The 26,823-nt window shown below is 41.9% G+C and overlaps 1 protein-coding gene across 8 annotated transcripts in view; it reads right to left on the bottom strand.

The window, feature by feature from the left end:
- The window catches only part of LOC134344115 (prominin-1-A-like), a 168,683-nt gene that overhangs the window by 114,939 nt on the left and 26,921 nt on the right, over nucleotides 1–26,823 (bottom strand). For all 8 annotated transcript variants that reach the window (XM_063043405.1, XM_063043406.1, XM_063043408.1 and 5 more), the window contains exons 2-3: nucleotides 22,713–22,747; nucleotides 11,803–12,487 (exon numbers count right to left, since the gene is read on the bottom strand). In XM_063043405.1, coding sequence (XP_062899475.1) covers nucleotides 11,803–12,025 — 223 coding nt within the window. In that variant the 5' untranslated portion in view covers nucleotides 12,026–12,487; nucleotides 22,713–22,747. The remainder of the gene's footprint in view (nucleotides 1–11,802; nucleotides 12,488–22,712; nucleotides 22,748–26,823) is intronic.

Here is a 26,823-nt window from a genome sequence, read left to right as displayed (position 1 = left end):
AGCCTCTCTGCATCCTCAAAACTACCTGCCCCTCCACCTATCTTCATATCATCTACAAACTTTGCAACAAAGCCATCAATTCCATCATCTAAATCAATGACATAGGAGACAAAAAGAATCTGTCCCAACACAGACCACTGTGGAACACCACTAGTCACCAGCAGCCAACCAGAAAAGGCTCCCTTTGTTCCCACTCTCGCCTCCGGCCAATCGGCTACTGCTTTATCCATCTTTCCTGTAATACCATGTAACTTGTTGAGAAGCTTCATGTGTGGCATCTTTTTCAAAGGCCTTCTGAAAATCCAAGTATATAACATCAACTGATTCTCCTTTGTTTCCTACTTGTTATTGCTTCAAAGAATTCCATCAGATTTGTCAGGCAAGATTTTCCCTCGAGGAAACCATGCTGACTACAGCTTATTTATCATGTTTAAACCCAGTGGTTGCAGCCCTAGAGCTTGGGGAACACCAATGTCCATCATATTCCATTGTGAAAACAATCATTTACCACTAATCTCTACCTTAAACCTGGGTCTTACCCATGCCTATAAAGAACCTCTAGTTCAATGGATCTCAACTGTTTTCCCTTTCCCCTCTCAGAACAATGCTCATCCTGGGACTAATAAAGTTGTACATTTGCCATGCGTCATACACTTGCCTTTTCTTTCTTCATCTGTCATCTAAGTAACTGGCTTTAGTTTCCATACCACTGCCCTTGTTTAAATCTACCCGATCTACACCCATAACACCTGCCCCTTAAAGTCCACCCAATCTTCCATTAGTTTTATCTATCAATCTTGGCTCCAAATGTGCAAAAATTGTTGAGAAGCAGGGCAGGTTGAAGAAAACTTCCTAAAGAATACAAGACAACAGACTTCACAAGCAGAGTCATAGTATTGTACAAGAACAAGCGGATAGTGATGCATCTTTCATGCACTGAATTGTTTCCAGACTCGATAAAAAATGTGAAGAACTTAGAAGCTACAAAAATAAATACTACAGTCCTTCCAGGGAGGGGTAATTTATTTATTCAAATAAACTTGAGAAGCTAGGGATGTTCTTGGAACAGAAAAGATTGAAAGATGATATTTGTAATTCTGTAGAGCCTGGCACGGTTGATAGATAGAATTATGCCAATGGCAACAGAAGCCAAAAACATCAAATAAAAGCAATTGATGAAGTAAAAAATGACCAGAATGAAAAATCTGCTTGCTTTAAAATAAAATAAAATGGTTCAAATGTAGTACACGCTGCCAGATGTTTACCGGAGGAACATTCAATTGCGATATTCAAGGTTAAGTTCTTGAAAGAAACAATATTACAGATTGTACACTGAGAGCTATGGATTACGAGCATTCTCTCACCTACAATTTCATCATTTTTAAAAACAAACTTCTGATATCCTGAGAGAGAAAAAGAAGTCCCTAAACCTGTCCTTTGGGTCACATTTACATTACTGCAACAAAGTCACAGCTTTCCATGTTTGGTGTTCACACAAACTGGTTAATAAAATTGGTATGTACTTGCATGCATTCCAGAATCAACGTTTTGCATTTTAATTTTAGTTTACTCCCATCCAATACTATTCTGCCTTGACTCTTTCAATTCCTCGGTGTATTTCAATTCTCTTTTCTACTAAGGAGTGCTGGTATGCATTCATTGACCAGTTTAGTTCAAAAACTCCACACAACTTCATTCTACAGCACTGGTTGCTGCCCCCTTGAGAGGCAATCCATTCATCTTGAACAGATCACTCCTTCCTCAGAACAGGCCCCGAATACCCTGAAACATTCCCTCTCACACTACACAAAGGTCTATGTAATCTTCCCAATTGCATTCCTGTCTGTGCTACCAAGTCATCAGAGGGTCCTCCTTTTGCAACTTCCTCTTCAGCTCCCAATCTGATCTCTATCTGCTTTCCACACATCACTACTTCTAGCATGTACCCACAATTTTCCACTCACTCCCAAAAGAACACACACACACTTAATAACAATACTTCACACTTGCATCAGGGCTTCAATATACTCTGCAGAAATGGCACTGTTGTAAAAAATGCCTATCAGCAAGCCAATGCATGTCATGATTTCTATGTTTTGTGCACTTGCTAAAAACTACTTTGAGGATATCCCACGTTAAAAAAAACTTCTGTTCTTTCAGATGATTATCCACTTCCACACTCTCCAACTACAGGGTGACCACCTTTAGGCTCCTCATGCTCCAGTCTAAATCCAGATGTCCTGTCATGCGAAAATCTTCATCAGTTTCTTCATGCACGATCTCCCACGAAAGATTTCAAAATTCTACATGTGGAAGTAAAATAATCACAAGGATCCGCAACCCATCAGCTTTCATTTATTAATTCGCCATTCCCTTTACTACCAAATCATCAATCATCTGGATGAGATAACTTTACCTCTTTAAAAAGTTTCACAGTTAACCCCAAATTAAAGCAGAGAAAAAATTAACTATATTTTAAGCAGTGGTTGCACAACCCCTATTTTAATGTTTACCAAATCCCTATACTTTACACCAAGTAGAAGCTACACTCCAAAACAGAAACTCAAACCAGAACACAGGGACAAAATCAACTTCAGTCATGTCGGGGTTATTACATTTATTCTGCCAAATTCAATTCCCCAAAACCCAAGACACAAAACCCTCACATTTGGCTCCTGTTAACAACATAATCACTCAAGCTCACGTTGTTCAAGAAATCCACAGTCTTAACACTTTCCCAAAGGGATCCTGAGCATGCAACACATCTGCCTGGCCACTATGCTGATGTTAAGCATGCTGCCCTTTTCAAGATCCCATTATACTTCCTTTTTATAAAATGTTCAAATCCCTCCAACCCTCAGCAGGTACCACAACCTCCATTCTGAAATATGGAAATAGCAGCTCAGCTCTTCCAAATTTCCATTCACATTCCTCCTTCCTTCAATAATGCACCTCAAGACACAAAGATGGCACGTTCCCTGATGGTACACAATCTCTAATCCACAATTGATCATACTACACCTCCAGAACAAGATAACCTCACAATATTTTAACATAGGCCTTTATACAGTTGATACCATTTGTCATTTCCGTCAACCCGCAAGTTAAGACTGCTTGTTCAACAAGTTGAATTACTTCAGAAAACCAGATTAAAAATCTTAACCCAGACCACTTAATTAAATCAAGAGAACCCTGCTCCAGATAGATTTATAACCAGATACTGCTATTCCTTGTTGGCCTAGCATTTCTGTATCACTAACATTTACTTCTCCAAATTATGTCCCCAAATATTTTAAAGTAAATGAAAATCAAGACCAATCAACCAAGTTTGCAATCTCCCTCCAAAAAAAAGATGCAGCACCCATTCATTTGAAGTAATTGCATCTTACGCCTTTCCACATACCAACGTGAAAAGGTACGACATGCAAGCCTTCTTGTCAGTGTCAGTGACGTGTTCAGATAAGTAACAAATGAAGGCTTCATTCAATTCCACAGCCTGGCACTTTCAGCCTTTAGTGGGAGGAAACAGCAATGGTGTTGCTCTTTTTTTTTCACTTTCGTACAGGCATGGCTCCATTTAATCTATTGGAAAATTGGACTCAGCTGAGAGATGCTACACATATTACACTAACAAATGAATCCCAGATTATCAGCTTACTGAAGCTAACACCTGGTCTCCACAGCAACAGACAGAAAATGCTATAAATAAGCTACTCCCAGCAACCTGCAACAAAAAAGTAGTACAAATTCTTCACCATCTGGTCTCAGCCGAGCTCACATCCAAACAGGTGCAAAGGTACTCCTGTTAATGAAACAAATACATATGGTGCAAACTCAGCAATACCCAATCCATCTCCTTTGGTAGGAGTCCCCTTATTACAAGATTTTAAACAAACAAATGATTGTGGTATTTGACAACACTAACTACAGTTTTGATATTTAAAACCAAAGAGTAAAATTAGAAAAAACACAAATTGCGAGTTTTTCCAGGTGGAAACTGAAAATAAACACTTGAGTACATGAGAAAACAATACATCAATGGTTCCCCCAAAACGCAAACTCCATTGATCCACAGAATAGACAATGATTAACTCATCACTGAAGGTAGCGGTGGGGGGAGAAATGGCTATATACACTCATAACGCTATCCCTTAGAGCCAATTGGTTACAATGCGGTTATTCAATTCCTTATTGAAATTTTTTTAAATATCAAAAAATTCATTCTAAACAACCCTTAAAACTTCAAGAGCGGCAGCCATTACAGTAATCAGCCAGTGAGAGCACTTTACATACGCTCTGAGCCACTAACAGCCAATCACATATTAGTTCACGCTGTCTCCCCTGCGTGTGTAAACATTCTTGCTCACTCACCAATTTATTGCTTTTGTTTTTAAAAAAACCCATAATGTCTGGAAAATGGCCTGCAACTTTCAGTGAGGGTAGTACATCTAAGATGTCTAGGGAAAGCATTAGCATGGATGTGAAACTGCAAGTGATACGGCATTTGGAAGCTTATGAGCATCAGGTTGATGTTGGCGCCGCTTTGAAATTTGCAATGTTCATCGATAATGACCCTGACTGGGATCAAAGCAATAAGGCAAAGAGAGGTGTTATCGACATGGTTTCCTGCTACCGAGAACTGCTTCATGAGAGGAAACTTAAGAAAAGGCAGGCAAATTTCAATGCTTACTTGAAGAAGCCAAAGTTAGAGGAGTAGCCACAGCCTGGTCCCTTCTCCAAGATGTAACCACCACCTGCTTCCCCCCACTGCTACTGCAATGTGCTGTTGCTCCGCTGATGTGCAGGTTAGGCCTATCTGCATGTCTGTTACAACACAAATTACTTTGTATACATAAAATATATCTGTTTTGATTCTTTTTTTAAAAAATCAGGCACAGCTGTCCATTTACATAATGTTATAATGACCCCGCATAGCACTGATTTACATAGCGTTTTACCTCCAAGGAACGCATCCTCAGCATTAAGTGTGGTCTGCGTGTATTTAAATATTTTATAACCATCTGTCATTCAAATCAATAGCTGCAAGAGCCCACAATTCTCCAAGAATGAATCATGAAACTAAAGTGGGATGGACACAGTTCTCAATTTGACTTTTGGTAAAACATTCAGACTATTTCAACTATGCAAAGCTGGGATGCCTGAAGATAGCTGGTGGTCATCAAATTATGAAGAATCCTCTAAATCACTCAATTGCCTTGAGAAACGATACATAAACAATGTCCTTGTCCCTTGATGGCAAACCTCTCCCACTGAAAGGAACTGCGAGTTAGGGAGGCTTTGCTACCCCTCTGCCCGGTTAATGTTGCCCAGGATAACTACCTCAACTTTTAATAATGTCATTGTACTCTCAGATGCATTATTCAGTTCATGGCTTACAGCTCACCTAAAGAGCATTTTGATTATGGCTCATCATCCTGCATGTTGCATGCTCAAAATTCCTAAATTCCTAACAAAAGATGGTGTTAATTACAATATACCTGATCAGACAATGGTTTGTGCAATGGTTTCTTTAAAAACAAGGAAATGAGGGAAGTATGCTAGCCTGTAAGCAAAATTGAAACGCAAAGACCTTAGACCCACCTCTCTCTCCACCCCCGCCGCCCCCCCCCCCATTTTCCACTATCCTGCTGGCAAAAGTACAGTCTCAGTTAAATATAATTGAAAACCACACAGCAAGACTGCAGTACCAGGACATTAGGGACTGAGGTGTACTTTGCTTCACGGAAACATGTCTCACCTCCACTATTTCAAAAGCAGAGTGCTGCAGCCAGAGGACTTCACTATCCACCGCAAAGACAGAACAGCAGGGTCTCTTAAAATTAGAGGCGGTGGAGTATGCTTCAGGATTAACTCATCGTGGTGCGCAGACCTACTGGTTCTGTCTCAATGCTATTCACCCAACATGGAACATCAGCAGTCAAGTGTTACCCATTTTATCTGCCAAGGCATGATGCCTCTCTGATCATTGTGGGGTTTTCAACCAGGCCAGCTAGAAGTCTCTGAACAACTAATACAATGACATGTCACCTGTGCAATCAGAGGAGCCGACACACTTAACCACTGTTACACGACCATCCAGAGTGCTTACCGGTGTCCACACTGCTCTTTGGAAAGTCCAATCATCTGGCTGTACGTCTAATCATGGCGTACAGGGAGAGATTGTGGACCAAACAATGAAGACATGAAGCGCTTACAGGACTGCTTTGAGCCAGTGAACTGGACAATATTCAGGGATTCATCTTTGAATCTGAATGAATATGCCACAGTTGTCACAGTCTTCTGTGTGGATGAGTATGTGCTTTCGAGAGCATACCAGACAGACCCAAGTGAAAAGCAGTGGATGAACCAGAAGAATGGTAGTCTGCTGAGGGCCAAATCATGGCATTCAACACCAGAGATTCAGAACTATACAAGTCCAAGTCCAGACATGACTTACAGAAGGCTAAGTTAAGAGCAAAAAAAAAAAAGTCAATTCTGATTGAAGTTGGAGATGGAATTGGATGCATGTCAGCTCTGGCAGGGTTTGCAGGCTTCCTACAAGGTGAAATATAACATGAATGGCAATGTTGCTTCACTTCCAGCTGAGCTCAAAGCCTCTTATGCACACTTTGAAAGAGAAGATAAAACTATTCCTGTGCAAGTCTCTGCAGCATCTGGTGACCCTTTGATCTCAGTCTCAAAGGCCAAAGTCAGAACATCTCTCAAGAGGGTAAACCCTCACGATGTGCCAGGCCCTGATACAGCTCTGAAAACTGTTCAAAGATGTCTCTCACTGCTGCTGAGAGGGGTTCTCATCTGCTTCAAAAGGGTGACAATCATACCAGTGCCCAAGAAAAGTAAGGCGAGTTGTCTCAATGACCATTGCCCAGCTGCACTCACATTTACTGTGATGAAGAGCTTCGAGAGGTTGGTCATGGCTAGAATCAATGTCTGCCTAATCAACGACCGGGGCCTGCTGCAATTTGCCTATTGTACAATAGTTCTACAGCAGATACAATCTAACTGGCTTTCCACTTGGCCTGACAGTCCATTTTCTACACTGTGTCTACGCTGATTTTGTTCATTTACAGTCAATCAAAACCTGGCACCGTACACTGGTTGAACCATTCGGAACCAATACAGTTTTATAGTATTGAAGGAGCATTGACAGTATTTTGTTCTGTGTTTCTTTTAAATACACAATTTGTTACTCAATTAAATCGTAGTTTGTGTTTTTATATCTTTTTAATTATTTCCACAAAACATCAGCTAATTGGGACAGCATCTTTACTGGGCCAAAATGTACTGGTCTCAATAAACCAGATTTCACTGTAGCTTCTTTCCAGCCTGTCACTTCCTAGCAATGTTTGGGAAAACAGAGAGTCTTATTTTTTTTTTAATTACAGGAAGTCCAGCCTTAGATTGTACAACTGGCGTTGCATTTAAATTTGTGTTGTACTTCAAAGACCAATTATATATTCTACCTAAAGAACAGTCATCCAAAAACCACAACAAAATTTAAATTCTGTAGATGCTGAGAATTCAAGCAACACACAAAGTTGCTGGTTCCAAAGTTCCTGACGAAGGGTCTCAGCCCGAAACATCGACTGTACCTCTTCCTAGAGATGCTGCCTGGCCTGCTGCATTCACCAACAACTTTGATGTGTGTTGCTTGAATTTCCAACATCTGCAGAATTCCTCGTGTTTGCATTTTTAAATTCACTACGGCGAAGCCTCTTCCGGTGATGCCTACACTGAAGAAGTTTAAATCTTCTCTTCGACAGGAGTTTAGTGAAACCATCTCTCACTGCTCCCCATCTGTAATTTCTTCGGCTCTTCAACTTTTCGACCACATTTTGACTCAGACTCGCTATCACAGCCACATACCCTTCCTTGGAAGGTGCCTCCGCCGCCAACTTACTCCAGTTGGCTTTAGGATCCGTTTTCGAGCCTCTCAATTTGGACCTTCTGAGGATCCCAGGTACTCACATTTTATTGACTCTGCCTCTCGTCGCTTCTCCCGTCAAGCTCTGAAGGCGACGCTCTCCGCCATGAGGAGGTACTTGGTGTCCCTATCCCAGACCCTTCCACACCTTCGGGACACTTTCTTCGCCGTCTGTAATGGTCCTACCCGTTATTTCATCCTCCATCGGATCCATGCCTGCAGTCGCCGTTTTTTTGACTTTGTCATGTTAGGCAAAGATCGCAAGATCTTACATATGCAGACCCCAGAGCCTGCTGGCCCTGACGCTAGCAGGCATGAACTTCAGATTGCGGCACCTGCCATTGATCTCGCCGGCTCCAACACCTCAGGGCATATCCAAAACCCGGACTCCAGCAACGAACATGGACACCTTCAAAGCCATTGCGCAACCACCAACTGCGACTCCAGCCTTGAACTCCAGGCCGGGTCTTTATGTGCTGTTATTGTGACTCCCGTCTCCCCTTCCCCCACCACCACTCTGCAACCCCGTCTCCCTCAGATCCCACCGTCAGCTCCTGGGACCTCACAGGCTCCATCTTCCTCTCACCCAAACCCTGCCCTCTCCACTAACACCCCCAGCCTCCCCGCTCTGATCCCAGCTCTCATGCGTGCCAGGTCTTTACCATCTCCTCCAACCTTCAACTGTCTGAGGCAGAACGCTCTGTCCTCAGTAAAGGCCTCACCTTTGTCCCCTTTTGCCCACACCTCAGCGAGTTCCGTGTTCGCCATGATGCGGAACTCTTCTTCTGCCGTCTCCATCTCCGAGACTACTTCTTCGGCAAGGACTCTTCCACCCCCACCGATGACCCCTTCTCCCGTCTTCAACCCTCCTCCTCTTCATGGACACCCCGCTCTGGTCTTCTGCCTGCTCTGGATCTCTTTATCGCTAACTGCCGACGGGACATCAACCATCTCGACTTCACCGCACCTTGCTTCCATTCCAACCTTACTCCTTCTGAACGCTCTGTTCTCCACTCCCTCCGCACTAATCCGGAGTCCTGACGAAGGGTCTCGGCCCGAAACGTCGACTGTACTTCTTCCTAGAGATGCTTCCTGGCCTGCTGTGTTCACCAGCAACTTTGATGTGTATAACAAAATTTAAAGACTAGACAGTGATAATAAACCAGATTCTGATAATATTCTGATCTTTTGCAGCTGAAGGAGTAAAACCATTCCCCAGAGAAAAATTAAGCACAAAATTAGTTCATCTTGCACATAAACTATGTCAAACAAATGTTTACCAGAACTCCCAAGATGTTTTCCCATTCCCCACCATGTGTACATTAAATTAATTTAATTCATGTCTACTTGCCAATCTAAAGCTCATCATAGAACTTAAAACATGTTCCTTTGCAAAACAAACCATGTCAGCTTCAAGAGAATGCACAATATTTAAGTATTCTGTAGTGTTTAAAATTCAGAACCTTAGGTGAAACAGCCAGCAGATATTCTCTCTTGCATTATACCACTACATCATGGACTAAAGTGCCAAAGCATGTTCAAATCATTTCCCATTGCATCTTTCTAGGAAAGACAAGTTGACATGAAGAAAACCAATTTGCCAGCTACCAGATGTAGAAAAATCAAAACCCTAAATCTTCTGATGGCCATTAAATCACCCAAATGAAGCATTAATGCACCACCAGGAGCACCATATCATTACCAGCAAACCTCCAGCACAATCTTCCTGGTGGAAGTCAACCACATTTGATCAGCTAAGTTTTTCCAGTTTGCCCACTGACATACTTCGATAGCCAGTGAGGGACTACCCATGAACTCAGTGTCAACGTAAATCCAACATTTGAATTAATGAGGATAGCCAAATATTTTTTAGTGCAACTGGAAAATAAAGTCTGGAGAGGAGGAAGAGTGGGTGTGATCTGACCAAAATTTTAATTTTGCAGGAACCAGAATATCAGTCAGAATCACAAAGCATGGAAACAAGGCTTTCAGGCCAACACATTTACACTGGCAGTGGGCACCCATCTATACTAATTCGCATTATTATAGACATTAACCATCAACTTCAGAATTTGGCTTCCCTCGTAAAATATTGCTTACAAACTTATTCTATATTAATTTCAATAAAGGATTTGAGCAAAGTGCACTTTTTTTTAAATAGCCCTCACTTTACACGTCTCGCCAAACCACCAGTGAAAGTGGAAATCCATGTTCCATAGCACGGAATCAAAGGCTGTAAATTTAGGTAATGTTTGATCTTGCAATTCCAGTATGGGTACCCTTTGGCTTCAATAAATCAGTGATCCACAGCACAGTTACAGCAAGGACTATTCAAGACAAGCCAGTCTGAGGATGGGACAGCCCAGGCCAGATGGACCGAATATAGTAAGGTGCATCCTGCCATTGCACTCCCAAGTGCACAACTGATTTGTATCTTCTCTGAATGGGGTACTGCTAGAAAGGGCTACAAGATGATGCAAAACAAGCAGTTCCATCAGGAAATGCTCTTGCTAGATTGACAACAAGTTGATCAAACTGACCTAGTTATCTGTATACCAATCTACTAATAAAAGCCCAAATTACATGAACAAATGGCAATTCATCACAAAAAAAAAGTCTGATTGTCAGCAGCTCATTTTGTTCTGTATCAGAATGATCCAGTTTGTTGCCGAGAGAGCAGTGGGGTTGGGAGGGAGAAATGAGGCAGGCAGAGTAGTGGAATTAAGCAGTCCCTTCAAAGTGTACAACAGGAATTGACTCAACCCATTAAAATGTTACCTTTAAGAAACCAAGCAACTTAAATGAGTGATGAAACAGACCCATAAATGAAATATTCAAGATTACACTCCTTTCCCCAAAGGTGCTATTCGACTTGCTGAGTGTTTCCAGCATTCTATTTTTGTCAGACCTCCAGCATCTGCTATTTTTCTTTAAATTGAGATGAAACAGTAGTGAAGCTGCTGTAAACAAATTAACACAGATACAAGGCCAGAAAACTGGAAATTGACATTTTCGCTTGGTTTCCACAAGTAGATGCCTGTTATAGATAACATTTTTTGACATTCATAAATAGAATTGACAATTTATTATTTCCCTCCGTGTTTTCATTGTTTCTCTGCACAAATCTTGTTTGGGGGAAGGGGCATGGCGCGGCTCATATTAAGAACATTTTGCACACTAATCTCATTAGAAATGGACGAAAATGCATTTACAATAAAGTGGACCTACAGCTTATTACTCAGATGAAGATTCTGAGTCATTTGTCCGTCTCAGGATTCCAGCTAAGATGTTCATTGTAACTAAAGCAACATATGGTGGAAAAGCTTATCAGATTTACTAATCAGATCAGGTGATTCAACTGGCCACACCTGATCCCTGGATTTATCAATCAGTTGTGAAAGGCACACCCCAGTTCCCTCCTAAAAATATCGGGGTATGGGTGATCAAATAGTACCTGAAGAAAACAGATTCCAGTTTGCAACATAATTAATGAGTAATTAAAATTACTGATGGTAATTTTGCTAAAAAGCTCACATCTTCACATATTTCTGAAAAGAGAATAAAACACAAGAATGGATGAATTTCTAGCACTTTCGTACCCATGGTAAAGAACTACTTGTGGTGAAAATATAACACCTGTAATCAAATTTTTGAATCCTGCCAGATAAACTATCAAATTGATCACAAATAAACAGAGCTTAATATTGCGATATTAATTCAGAAATTTTGGTTAAAGCAAATCCCAATCTGAATCAAGCAATTATAGTGCTGATGAAACCAGTAATTAATGGAGAGTTCAAACAATTTCAACAGTACAGAATTCTAAACAAATGATGTAATTTGCTACTCATGCGTACCTCGAGGAAAAGGATTTGGTTGTACGACTTGCAGAAATACACGCACCAGCTGGAACAGGATTCCTAAAGGTCCTGGATCATAATATACCTGAGTCACATAGTTTCCAGCAGGTACAGCCCCAAAATCCAATGCTTCAGATTTAGCTGTGTGGCTCCATAGCTGACTGTCACTTCCAGTGCGACTACAAAGCATTAATAAAAGCATTGTTACCGTAATAATCATGGCTGCAAACTCTCAATCCAGAGAAAAATCGCAGGTGTCCTATTTTTCCCCCAAGTGGGGAGAGAAGAAAAATCTATCTTGAAGCAATGCAGAGCAGTTCAGGGTAACCAGGAGACTGGGGAGCCACTTCAGTCTCTTCACTTCTGTGTCGACATCATTTTAAAGTGTTCCAACATCAATATTCAAGAAACAAAGCACAGCAATCTCTTAATTTTTCATCCAGTCTTCCGGCAGAACTCAGATTCCAAATTTCAAGCAAATTACTATTTAAAGCTTCTTCAGAAACTGATTTAGTAGGCCAACTCGGGCGTAACAAAAAAATGACTGCTGGGAAGGTAGTTAAAGATTCTGTCGTCTTAGCTCTCCGAACTAATGCTCAGTAAAAAGCTGCATCATCAGAGGGAAGGGAGGTCAACCCGCCCACTAGCGAGTATTAGCTGGTACAGTCTTATGGATACTTATCTGCAACAGAAAACACAAGAACTTAGAAGGCTAAAATCATTTTTAGAGAAAAATTCTTAGTCGCAAGTTTATTTTTTTCAGTTAATTAACTGCAACCGATAAACTTTAGAGTGAGTTGGAGACAATTCCATGTGGACTTTATGAGCATTTTTAAAAAGTTTTAAAAAGTCAGGCCTTTTCTGTAGATCAAGAATTTGCTTAGGTTAATATTAACTAGGGTAAATTAACAAAGGTTAATAAAAGAAGCAAGGTTTAAGCAGAGCAGCCTTTGTTGGAGTGGGTCAGTATTAGAGTGGTCAGGCTTTGGTGAGAACAGGTGCAGGCTAAAATTTAAGTTTGAGAAGTCAGAGGTATAACAAGCATAGTTCAGGCAGTGGAATGCTCCTCCTTTGAGATGTGGGATTTCAGGGTACCCAGCAGTCTTCCCGATTACTACATCGACAAGAACTATACCCAACTTCAGCTCCTGACTGACAAGGTGAAGGAATTGGAGCTGGATTCACTCAGGACCATCCAGGAGTCTGAAAACTTCACAGGTAAGTCTTTTACTGAGGTGGTCATACCCAAACTGCAGGCTTCAGATAGTAGACAGGTGAGCACCAGAAGCAAGAGGAATAAGCAGTCTTCCCCTCAGCAACAAGTATAACCCTTTGGATCAGCCTGGGGTGGCGGGGGGGGGGGGGGCAGAATGAACTCAGTGCACAGCAGCAGCAGCCAGGACAGTGGCTGGTTCTGAAGCTCAGCAGGGATGGGTAAAGTCAGGCAGAGTGATCGTGATAGGAGACTCAATAACTAGGGTGACAGACAGCAGGTTCTGTGGCCAGGAAAGAGAAGTGTATTGCCTCCCAGGTGCTAGGTTCAAGGATAACTCAGAGCAGCTGGAGAAGATTCTCAAGAGGGAAGGTGAGTAGCCACGGGTCATGAAGCACGTTGGCACTAATGGCATAAGTAGAAAGGGGAAAAAGGTCCTGCGCAGTGAGTATAGGGAGTCAGGGAAGAAGCTGAAATGAAGTGAGTGTAGTTAATATTACTAAGGAGAAGGTGCTTGGGAAGCTGAAAAATCTGAAGGTAGACAAATCACCTGGACCAGATGGACTACACCCCAGGGTTCTGAAAGAGGAAGCTGAAGAGATTGTGCAAGCATTAATAATGACCTTTCTTCTGGAATGGTTCCTGGGGACTAGAAAATTGCAAATGTCACCCCATTCTTTAAGAAGGGAGGGAGGCAAAAGACAGGAAATTATAAGCCAGGTAGTCTGACCTCAATGGTTGGAGTCTATTATGAAAGAAGGTTTCAGGGTACCTGGGGTGCATGATAAAATAGGCAAGGTCAGCATGATTTCCTTAAAGGAAAACCTTGCCCAACAAATCTATTTGAATTCTTTGTCGATCTTGCTTGTTACTTCTTCAAAGGAGAATTGGTAGATTTTCCAAAGGTCTTGACAAAGTGCTACACGAGGCTGCTGAACAAGCTACAAGCCCCTGGTATTACAGGAAAGATTCTAGCATGGATAGATGACCGACTGACTAGAAGGCAGCAAAGAGTGGGAATAAAAGGGACCTTTTCTGGTTGGCTACCAGTCACTAGAGGTGTTCTGCAGGGGTCAGTGTTGGTATTGCTTCTTTTCACGTTATATGTCAATGATTTCAAAGTCTGAATTTATGGCTTTGTGGCTATGTTTGCAGACGACATGAAGGTAGGTGTAGGGGCAGAGAATGTTGAGAAAGCAGGGAGGCTGCAGAAGGTCCTAGGCAGATTAGAGTTGGCAGAGAAGTGGCAGATGGAATATAGTGTAGGAAGGTGTATGGTAGAAGGAATAAAAGCGTAGACTATCTCCTAAGCAGGAAAAAGATTCAAAAAAATCTGAGTTGCAAAAGGGACTTGGAAGTCTTCTTGCAGGATTCCCTAAAGGTTAACTTGCAGACTGAGTTAGTGGTAGGAAAAACAAATGCAATGCAAGCATATATTTCAGGACGAGTAGAATATGAAAACAAGGATGTAATGCTGAGACTTTAATAAGGCATTGGTAAGACCGCACTTGGGAGTATTGTGAGCTGTTCTGGGATTCTTACCTAAGAAAAGATGTGCGGGCATTGGAGAGGAACCAGAGGAGGTTCACGAGAACAATTCTAGGAATGAAAGTGTTAGCGTATGAGGAAGCATTTGATGGCACTGGGCTTGTATTCATTGGAGTTTAAAAGAATGACAGAGATTTCATTGAAACTTATCGAATATTGAAAGGCCTAGATAGAGTGGATGTGGAAAAGATGTTTCCAATTATGGGGAGTCTAGGATCACAGAGCACAGCCTCAGAATAGAAGGATATCCTTCTAGAACAGGAATTTTCAATGTCGTATGGTCTAAATGTTTGGTTATATACAAATGCCATTCCAATCCAACAGTACAAACTCTTTTTGGTGTTACTGTACCTGTGTCTTTAAAAACTCAATACTTGAAGCAACTTTCTTTGAATTAAAGATTACTTTTTTAAACTATACTTTGCCTCATAGCTTTAGGTCATGTTATTGTATATAATTGTTAAATTACTGTCAAAATAATCATAATAAATTTACTTAGATCAACTGTGCAAACTAATTGTGAAAAATGCATTTAATAGAAATGCCTGTGATTAGTTTAGCAAGGTTTGCCTTCATGTTTTAATCTCAACAATATTAAGATTAGTGATGCATCGAATAGATTTGCAAGGTTAATATACAATAATAAAATGTTGATGCTTAACCCAAATTTTTCCAATATAATTTCAGCCATCAAAGGAAATTTTTTATTCTGGTAGTTGAACTAGATTTCAGGAAAATTTGCTTGGATATTTGCATAGGATTCATGACAATTATTTATTGATGAACTGGAGGTACAGGGGCACAGCTAAAAGATCAGCTGCCTCACAGCGGCAGAGATGTGCTAAGTCCTGTCTGTACAATGTTCACGGGAATGTGTGGTTTTACTGTGTGCTCTGGTTTCATACCATTTCCCAAGGATGTGTTGGTCGGTACATTGCCCTTTGTATCTAGGTGAGTGGTAAAATCAGGATAATGGAGACTGAGATTAATATATGATTTGTGTAGATAGCTGGTTGACTCAGTGTGTTAAAAGGCCAGTTTTCCTTTTGTATCTCTGTATGACTTCCTGCATTTAGCTGCTAATCAAATGTGGATCAGGTATTGTTATTGTTTGTTGAGATGATAATTTATCGTTCTTTAAATCTGGTCCAGAATTGTAATACCTACTGGAGTCCCATTGTTGATCTGCACTGTCTTGCGTTTTAACTCCCATCCACCATGTCAGATGAATTTCATTCCCCAAGGCCCATGAGCTGAAATTGGTGATGGAGAAACTACAATTTCATCTCAAGTTTTCACCTTATTCGTGTTGTTTGCAATGAGGAACATTTCCAAAGCTGAGCAATTGAAGAACATTTACTCTGTCCCAAAAGCTTTGTGTTGGCTAAACTTATCAATCATTGCGGTGTGGTTTATCTTTCAGTGCATTCATGAAGGATTATGTATTACTACAGGTTGTGTTGTTATGCAGGAGAGGGGATAATCTACATTACTGTAGATACATTTTTTCCATCTATGATGGAGCTATGATGTTGTGGCCATTACAGAGACTTGGATGGCTCAGGGGCAAGAATGGTTACTTAGTGCCAGGCTTAAGTTGTTTCAGAAAGGACAGGAAGGGAGGCAAAAGAGGTGGGGATGTAGCACCGCTGATCAGAGATAGTGTCATGGCTGCAGAAAAGGAGGAAGACATGGAGGGATTGTCTACAGAGTCTCTGTGAGTGGAAGTTAGGAACAGGAAGGGGTCAATAAGTCTACTGTGTGTTTTGTATAGACCACCCAAAGGTAACAGGGACATCAAGAAACAGGTAGGGAGACAAGATTCTGGAAAGGAGTAATAATAACAGGGTTGTAGTGGTGGGAGATTTTAATTTCCCAAATATTGATTGGCCTTTCCCTAGAGCCAGGGGTTTAGATGGGATGGAGTTTGTTAGGTGTGTTCAGGAAGGTTTCCTGACACAATATGTAGATAAGCCTTCAAGAAGAGAGGCTGTACTTGATCTGGTATTGGGAAATGAACCTGGTCAGGTGCCAGGTCTCTCAGTGGGAGAGCATTTTGAAGATAGTGATCACAATTCTATCTCCTTTACCATAGCATTGGAGAGGGATAGGAACAGACAAATTAGGAAAGTATTTAATTGCAGTAAGGGGAAATATGAAGCTATCAAGCAGGAACTTGGAAACATAAATCAGGTACAGATCTTCTCAGGGAAAAGTAAGGCAGAAATGTGGAAAATGTTCAAGGGATATTTGCATGGCATTCTGCATAGGTACATTCCAATGAGACAGGGAAAGGTAGAGGAACCATGGTGTACAAAGACTGTTGAAAATCTAGTCAAGAAAGGAAAACCTTACGAAAGGGTCAAAAAAACTAGGTAATGATAAAGATCTAGAAGATTATAAGGCTAGCAGGAAGGAGCTTAAGAATGAAATTAGGAGAGCCAGAAGGGGCCATGAGAAGGTCTTGGCGAGCAGGATTAAGGAAATTCCCAAGGCATTCTACAAGTATGTGAAGAGCAAGTAGATAAGACGTGAGAGAATAGGACCAATCAAGTGTGCCACTGGAAAAGTGCGTATGGAACGGGAGGAGACAGCAGAGAAACTTAGTGAATACTTTGCTTCAATATTCACTACAGAAAAAGATCTTGGTGATTATAGGATGACTTGCAGCAGATTGAAAAGCCTGACATAGAGACATCAAGAAAGAGGATGTGCTGAAGCTTTTGGAAAGCATCAAGTTGGATAAGTCTCCAGGACCGGATGAGATGAACCTCAGGCTACTGTGGGAGGCGAGGGAGGAGATTGCTGAGCCTCTGGCAATGATCCTAACATCATCAATGGGGATGGGAGAGGTTCCTGAGGATTGGATGGTTGCAGATATTGTTCCCTTATTCAACAAAGGGAGTAGAGATAGCTCAGGAAATTATAGACCAGTGAGTCTTAAATCAGTGGTTGGTAAATTGTTGGAAAAGGTCCTGAGAGGCAAGATTTATGAACATTTGAAGAGGCAAAATATGATTAGGAATAGTCAGCATGGCTTCGTCAAAGGCAGGTCGTGCCTTACGAGCCTGAGTGAATTTTTTGAGGATGTGACAAACATATTCATGAAGGTAGAGCAGTAGATGGAGTTCAGCAAGGCATTTGATAAGGTACCTCATGCAAGGCTTATTGAGAAAGTAAGGAGGCATGGGATCAAAGGGACCTTGCTTTGTGGATCCAGAATTAGCTTGCCCACAGAAAGCAAACAGTGGTTGTAGTCAGGTCATATTCTGCATAGAGGTCGGTAACCAGTGGTGTGCCTCAGCGAACTGTTCTGGGACCCCTATTCTGTGATTTTTATAAATGACCTGGATGAGGAAGTGGCAGGATGGGTTAGTAAATTTGCTGATGACACAAAGGTTGGAGGTGTTGTGGATAGTGTGGAGGGCTGTCAGAGGTTACAGTGGGACATTGACAGGATGCAAAACTGGGCTAAGAAGTGGCAGATGAAGTTCAACTCAGATAAGGGTGAGGGGGTGAGGTGATTCATTTTGGTCGGTCAAATATGATGGCGGAATATAGCATGAATGGCAAGACTCTTGGCAGTATGGAGGGTCAGAGGGATCTTGCGGTCTGATTCCATAGGACACTCAAAGCTGCTGCGTAGGTTGACTCTGTGGTTAAGAAGTCATACAATGCATGGCCTTCATCAACCATGGAATTGAGTTTAATGGCCAAGAGGTAATGTTACAGCTATATAGGACTCTGGTTAGATCACACTTGGAGTACTGCACTCAGTTCTGGTCACCTCACTACAGGAAGGATGTGGAAACCTTAGAAAAGGTGCAGAGGAGATTTACAAGGATGTTGCCTAGATTGGCAAGCATGCCTTATGAGAATAGGTTGAGTGAACTTGGCCTTCTCTCTTTGGAGTAGTGGAGGATGAGAGGTAACCTGATAGAGGTATATAAGATGATGAGAGGCATTGATCGTGTGGTTAGTCAGAGGCTTTTTCCCAGGACTGAAGAGGCTGGCACTAGAGGGCACAGTTTTAAGGTGCTTGGAAGTAGGTACAGAGGACATGTCAGGGTCAATTTTTTTTAATTAATGCAGACAGGGGTGACTGCGTGGAATGGACTATCGTCAACAGTGGGGTGGGGGGTGCAGGTATGATAGGGTCTTTTAAGAGACTCCTGGATAGGTACATGGAGCTGAGAAAAACAGAGGGCTATGGGTAACCCTAGGTAATTTTTAAAGTAAGGACATGTTCGGCACAGCACTGTGGGCCGAAAGACCTGTATTGTGCTGTAGGTTTTCTATGTTTCCATCTCTCAATTTAGTTGCAATTATATAGTTTGAAAGCTGGCACATTTTGAAATCTGTACCTTGCACTGCTGGCTCCCAATATCTCTCATCCTGTATTTTCTCACAACACAGGGGGAGGCCATTGGTCTATTAAATCTATCAGCTCTGAACAATTCCATTTTCCCCCTGTTATTTCCTGCAATCTATTTTCTGTCATAAATCCATTAACTTGTATTGCCCACCTACACAAGGCACAATATGAAATGGCCAGTGAACTTAGCAACCAACAAGTCCATGGAATGTCAATACCCAGGGGAGAAAATGCAGAAATCTTCAGATAACTAAAATTTCTGCAATCAACTACCAAATTGGCTGAATAAATTAGTCTCTCTGAAGCCAACGTATATGTAATAGGACAGATATATAGAATTTGTCAGCTTTACAATTGTTTTATTGTAATACCAGATTTTATTATTTTTTTTTAAAGTTCCGGAAAAGGAAAACCTTGGGGCAAATGTGCCAGCTTCCAGTGTATTTATTTTCAATTAAATTGATAATGACAGGCCACACCTGCACAAAGATGTACATTACTGTCCGTATTTTTTCCCTTTTGTTATCACTTGCCTTTCTTCCATCCTGGATTACTCATTGGTTGCAACAGTGCTGGGCAGTGAAAACCAAGTTGCCTATAGGGGAGGTGGTATGAAGTTGAGCATTGCTGCTGAACAGAAAAGAGTATAGCCATGGTTCTTAAAGAACTTCATTTCATTTTCATTCTGTGAATATGAAACCAGTCAGTGCTATATTGCTGCACCTTTTAGAGAAATCTTGAAATTAAAAACTTAAACAATGTCATTGGATTCTCTTGGAAAGGGAATTCTGATTATCAGTTAACAGATCAGGTTTTAGAAAATGTCATTGGCCTTTTTGATACATGCAATAGTTGCAACATTGCATTCCCCATGAAATGGCACTAAATTTTCAGCAAGGGTATTGGCTTCCTTAAAGTTGTTATAGCTGGGAGTGGTAATGGGGGCAAGCTCCCACTACCTATTAAATACTCCCAAAGGTGTGCACCTCAAATAGCCTCTGACAACAAAGTCCAGCTCCTGGTCCTCCCCACATGTGACTTAGCTACCAAGCCTGGTGGAACCCTTTCTACTGACAGGAGAAGGGGCAATGGTGGATTACTGGCGCCTTAAATCCAGTCGCTTTGGGCAAATGGGCCATGGTTGAAAGCTCATCTAGAAGGGAAACTCTGATCTCAAACCTCTGCTGCCTTGCGGCTATACTCACTCATGGGGAAACATTTCGGGATTAAATCCCAAGGGAAAGCTCCAGAGCTGGAGCACCTAAGGCAGTCCTACATAGAGTTCGATGCTGACTGGCAACTTCTGCGACACTGTTGGTACCAAACTGTATCAGTCTCTGCCCATTCCTTGGGTTCATCAGTTGGGTGGAGAGGGGAACACTGCTACATGGACAACAGCTTGCTCTCCATACTACACTGCCCAGGCTTGTGTACCTGAACAGCTAGGAGGCAAAATCCATGGTCAGCTCTGACTGGGGGCTTCAGACAGGAAGCTGGCTATGTTACTGACTTAGCTGGTCAGCCTTTTTCCCTTTCCTCCGCCTTACATTTCCCCTTTATTTTGTTTTAAGTTCAAAACATTTTATAGAATGATATATTAAATTAATCTTGAGGTTGTTCTCAAGTGGGCTGATTTAAGGGGTGATTCCCAATTTGAAATGTGAATCATTGACCAATTCTTTTCACACTATACATCAACGATTTGGATGATAGAATTGTTGGCTTTGTGGCCAGGTCTGTAGACAGTATAAAGATAAGCGGAGGAGCAGGTAGGGTTGAGGAAGCAGGGAGTCTGCAGAAGGACTTGGACAGATTGACAGAATTGGCAAAGTGGCGGATGGGGGTGGAGGAGGGCTAAGTATATAGTCATGCCCTTTAGAAGAAAGAACAAAGGTGTAGATCAGCAGTCCCCGACCGAACCAGGCCGCAAAGCATGTGCTACTGGGCCGCGAGGAAACGATACGAGTCAGCTGCACCTTTCCTCATTCCTTGTCACACACTGTTAAATACAGGGTTGCCAACTGTCCTGTATTTGCCGGGACATCCCATATATTGGGCTAAATTGGTTTGTCCCATACGGGACCGCCCTTCTCCCGTATTTCCCTCGCGAAGGTAGAGCGTTCCTATCAAACCTTTTGTGCCGAAATAGCGTAAAGCAAAGAAGCAATAACCATTAATTTATATGAGAAAAATTTTTGAGCATTCACAGACCTAAAAAAATAACCTACCAAATAATACACAAAACCTATAACAACACTAACATATAGTAAAAGCAGGAATGATATGAATACACAGCCTATATAAAGCAGAAATAATGTACGTACAGTGTAGTTGGGAAGATTAAGCCAAAACCGATTTGTGGGGGGGGGGGGGCGGGGAATCAGTACGTATGCGCATGTCACATATGCACACATCACGCATGCACACAGAGGTGCCCACGCAAAGCTTCATGGTCATGGTAGTCTTTCTTGGGGTAAACCCAAGTGTCCCATATTTGACTGCTACGTTTGTCCCTTATTTTGAGAAAGTTGGTAACCCTAACTGTAAAAGACATGTTGAGGTGAGTTTAATCCTACTTGAACACCACCCCCGCCGCCAGCCCCGTCACCGCCGGTCCGCAAGAATATTGTCAATATTAAACTGGTCCCCGGTGCAAAAAAGGTTGGGGACTCCTGGAGTAGATTATTTTCTAAGCAGGCGTTTTCTAAGCAGGAAGAATTTTTTTTTCTTTTAAATCAGACGTGTCAAGAGTCTGTAGAGTCCCCACATAGGATTCCCTAAAGTTTAACTTGCAGGTTGAGTCAGTGGTAAGGAAGGCAAATGCAATGTTAGCATTAATTTCAAGTGGATGAGAATATAAAAGCAAGGATGTAGTGCTGATGCTTTATAAAGGTATTGGTCAGACTGCTCTTGAAGTATTACGAATAGTTTTGGGCCATTATCTCAGAAAAGATGTGCTAGCATTGGAGAGGGTCCAGAAGAGGTTCACGAGAATGTTTCCAGGAATAAAAAGGTTTACGTATAAGGAGTGTTTGACAGCTTTGAACCTGTACTCACTGGAGTTTAGAGACACAAGGGTGGATCGCATTGAAACCTATCCTAATACTGAAAGCCCAAGACAGAGTGGATGTGGAGAGGATGTTTCCTATTGTGAGGGAGTCTAGGACCATAGGGCACAGCCTCAGAATAGAGGGAGGTGAATCTGTCGAATTCATTGCAACAGATGTCTGTGGATGCCAAGTCATTGAGTATATTTAAAGCAAAGATTGATAGTCAGAGTGTCAAAAGGTTACAAGGAGAATGCAGGAGATTGGGGTTGAAAAGGGCTGAGTGCAGGTCGGTGGGACTAGGTGAGAGTAAGAGTTCGGCACGGACTAGAAGGGCCGAGATGGCCTGTTTCCGTGCTTTAATTGTTATATGGATAATAAATCACCCTTGGAATGTCAGAGCAGATTCGATGCGTCGAATGGTCTAATTCTGCTCTTATCTTCATATAGTCTAAAATTAACACTAATGTTAAAGCAATTGAGCCCAAAGGCTTTTAACTATAACTTTTGCTTACATTCTTACAGCAAGTGAACAGGTATTAAAATTGTTTCATTTCAAATGTCCATAGGTTAAATATATGGAACTTTTTTTTAAAACAACTATTTATTAGTAAAACTATGTTACAAACTAAAAATACTGCACAAGCAGCTTGGGGGAAAAAACATGTTTTCCAACATTAATGTATTAACTACAATATTGTAACTCAAAAAGGAATGTTCTTACTTGTTTGCCCAGGTCATTCTCCTTTCTCCAAATTCCTAAAATAAAAAGGCAACATGTAAACAATATGTCTCACTACAGTTAGTGTAGAAGATGGTCATAGGCTACAAGATTATATTAATTAGTTGATAAGATGGGCAGAGCAATGAATTTTATCTTAATAACGGTGATATGATCCACTTTGGGAAGACTAGAGGGCAAGGCAAAATGGGGCCTTACTATGTTGAGGAATAGGTAAGCCTAGGTATAAAAAAAGGTGGCAGTAAAGATAAATGGGAAACACGCACAAAATTTTGGAGGAACTCTGGTCAGTCAACATCTATGGAGGGAAATAACCCACCAGTTAACATTACAGCCCTAGACTCTTCAGGGCTAACGCAAGGTCTCAGCCAAAAATGTTTCGCCTCAGTAGATGCTATCTGACCTGCTGTGTTCCTCCCACATTGAGTGTGTATTACTTTAGATTTCCAACAAGTGTAGTCTTTTGTGACGGTGATGTATGAATGTTTTCTACCCATTTCTTGGATGATACACTAATAAGGTCTACAAGGTTAGCCCAAAAAAAAACTACTTTTGTTGCTTTCCTGGAAGGAGTTGTGCTCTGAGGGAACAGGGTCATAGTCACAGAGCACCTCAGTGAACTTTTCAGCCCACTATATCAATGCCACCCATCAACTACCTACACTTATCCCATCTCCAGTATGTAAACACCTGAGCTTAGGAATTCAAGTGCCTGTCGAGTTAGTAAAATGTTGTGAACACCAGCTTCCATCCCCACCTCAGGCAGTGCATTTCAGATCGCAACTAGCCACTGGGTGGTAAAGGCGCTTCCTAGCCCTAAATCTATGAGCAAAAGTTTTTTTTTTAAATATAAAAACTACTGCCCTTTACTACCTCTATCAAATTCTCATCCTGCCTCAGCCTCCTTTGCAAGGAGAACAAACCCAACAAACGATCCAGTCTCTTCTCATAATTGAAGCCCTCTATCTCAGCAACACCCTGGTGAAACTCCCCTGTACCGTAACTGCTTCATCAGATTCTTTCCAATGTGATGTGGCCAGAATGCCACATGATCTTCATGTGGCCGAATCTATGGTTTAAAATTGTGCTTCTCAGCTCTTGCCTTCGTTAGCTGAGATGAGGAACACTCGTATTCCATGTCTTCACAGAGACTTGACGTTCTGCCTATGCTGGGAATCTTGATAAACACACATGCTGGAGGAACTCCTCAGGACAGGCAGCATCTGTGGAGGGAAATAACATGTTTTGGGCCGAGACCCATCTTCAGGACTGGAAATGAAGCGTGAAGAAGCCAGGATAAGGTGGTGGGTGAGAGGGAGGAGGAGTACTACCATGGTGAGGTCAAACAAAGGATTGGCCGAGGAACACCTTATTCCGTCTTGGTACTCTCCAACCTGATGGCATAGACATCAGTTTATCCAACTTCCCATAACCACTTTCCTGCTTTTCCAACCACCCCACTTTGTTTTCCCTCATTCTGCTGGCCTTCTCACCTCTTTTCTTCCCCACTCCACTGTAATGACCTCTCGTTCTCCACCACCTTTCCTTTATTCAATGGTCTACTGATCAGATTCCCTCTTTCCTACAGCTCTTTACCTCTTCCATCCATCACCTCCTAGCTTCTCACATCACTCCCTTCCAACCCACCCTTCCCCCCAAAATCAGCTGGACTCGTCCATCCACCTGCCAGCTTACGGTCCTATGGTCCTCTCCCTCTTCCCCCCCCAACCCGTCACTTTTTTTTTTAATTCAGGCTTCTGTCCCTTCCTTTCCAGTCCTAGTGAAGGGCCTTGTTCATTTCTCTCCACTGATGTTGCCGAAGCCAAGTTCCCCCAGCATTTTGTGTGTGGTGATTTATATAAACACAAGACTTTCATCAATGTAATAGGCACCAAAGTGTGAAATTTTTCATCTTTGTTCCTCTGGCCATGATGCCGCAAAAGAATCCTTGTACCCAGCACAACCAGATTAAGTGAAAAGTGTACAGTAAATGGGGGTGATGTTGCCACAAGCAATTTTGATTACTCCAAAGAAAAAAAAAAGTTCATAAATGCATACAGTTGGGTGATAGTGTAGAGATATGCCTCTACCAAAAAGGAGGTGCAAGGCAGTCCTTCCCTCTGCTAGCCTGCAGGTCACCTTTTGACCTGTTTAGCCCACCCCCACCCCACCCCACCCCCCAGGATCAAGGTCATGTGAAGCCATGGGAGCAGGTGGTAGATGGTCATATGAGCAGCTGGTGCATATCACAAGTCCTGGTTGTACAACCACGGACGCCAGGCAATCTCTGAAGAGTATTGATAATGGCTGGGGTCCCCCGTTTTGTAAAGACACTGCCCAAACGGCAGCAATGGCAAACCACTCCCATAGAAAATTTGTTAAAAACAATCATGGTCATGGACAGAGGACCATGATCTCCCACGTCATACAACAGAGCACAAAGTGGAATACAACAGTTAAAATATTGAGGAAGGACAGCGTTAACTCTAGATTCATTTTTTGCTGTTACTAACCTGATATTTCCTTTACTTATGTATCATTCCATCAAACACCCAGCTAGTCTTGAGCATTCTACACTCCCAAACTTGAGGTCAAAACTTTGTCATCCCAAATCACGGCAGTTCATGTACTCCTTCTCCTTCAAAGGCATTTTAATATTTTTAAACAAATCAATTCTAAATTCATCAAACCCTGCCTTTGCAATGTAATTTCATCAAACCTTCATGCCTATATTCCTCTACCAGGATCTTGGGAATCTTTACATTTTTAAAAACTGCCTCATTGTTGGGATTCATGCCTTCAAGTCACCAAAAGGATACAATTCCAGACCAGACATCAAGACTCTCCGACCCATTTATCTTCTTTCCTCCTCCAAGATGCTTCCTAAAACCCAACTCAATGCTCACGTCCCATTACCACTTTGTGGTTCTTTAGCAAATTGTGCACAAAATATAGGACTCTTTCTACATCCTATGAAAATACAATTTTAGATTATGAGAACACTCAATCCTCTTTTATTGTCATTTAGAAATGCATACATGCATTAAGAAATGATACAATGTTTCTCCGGAGTGATATCACAGAAAACAGGACAAACCAAAGACTAACACTGACAGAACCACATAATTATAACATATAGTTACAGCAGTGCAAAGCAATACCATAATTTGACGAAGAACAAACCATGGGCACGGTAAATAAAGTCTCAAAAGTCCCCGAGTCGATCGACTCCTGAGTCCCTGATAGCAGGTGGCAAAAGGGAGAAACTCCCTGCCATAAACCTCCAGGCACCGTCAACTTGCCGATGCCTTGGAAGCAGCCAACCACAGCCGACACTGAGTCCATCTGTCTGAAAACTTTGAGCCTCCGATACAGCCTCCCGAGCGCCATCCTCTGCTGAGCGCCTTTGACCTAGCCTCGGCCGCTGAAACACGCAAAGCCGAGGATTCGGGGCCTTCTGCTCCGGAGATTCCAGTTACCACACAATAGCAGCGGCAGCAAAGCGGGCATTTCGGAAGTTTTCCAGATGTTCCTCCGTATTCTCACGTCTGTCTCCATCAAATCAGAATTGTGCACAGTCCCCTATTTGACAGATAACAGATATTCATCACCGGAGAGGTCACGCACGCTGCCGTCGCACCGCCATCTTCTCCTCCAATTGCTGAGAACATTACCCAGGTTTACACTGATGATTACATTGGTTCAACAAAACAGCTGTCTTATAGAACAAGGGAAATGATGAAGACTTGGTGACGAGTTTCATCAGCCATTACCATTTATACAGAAGCCAAACTTGAGCCGGTAATATAATTTGCAACTTCCCTTTCCACAACCTTGGAGACAGTGTTCAAAGTTCAGCTGGGCATTGAAAAGGTGAATATGCCGAAGGAATAAGTAGAAAGTGAAAATGCAGGTAGTGTATCAATTGGTGCTGCTTCAAGAGGCTGTTTCAAGTATATTTCTAAATGCAAGGATGGTACCAAAGCAAACACTATCAGCAGTTAGGATAGAACGGAGCAGTTCTCATTAATAGTTATAGTTTGGATCAAAAGAGGAACAGAGGTTTCAACTAAATTCATTAGTAGTCAGGAAT

The sequence above is a fragment of the Mobula hypostoma genome, chromosome 3 (assembly GCF_963921235.1).
Source record: "Mobula hypostoma chromosome 3, sMobHyp1.1, whole genome shotgun sequence".
Lineage (NCBI taxonomy): Eukaryota > Metazoa > Chordata > Chondrichthyes > Myliobatiformes > Myliobatidae > Mobula > Mobula hypostoma.
The sequence above is the reverse complement of the archived record's forward strand: the minus strand, read 5'-3'. Positions and strand labels throughout refer to the sequence as shown.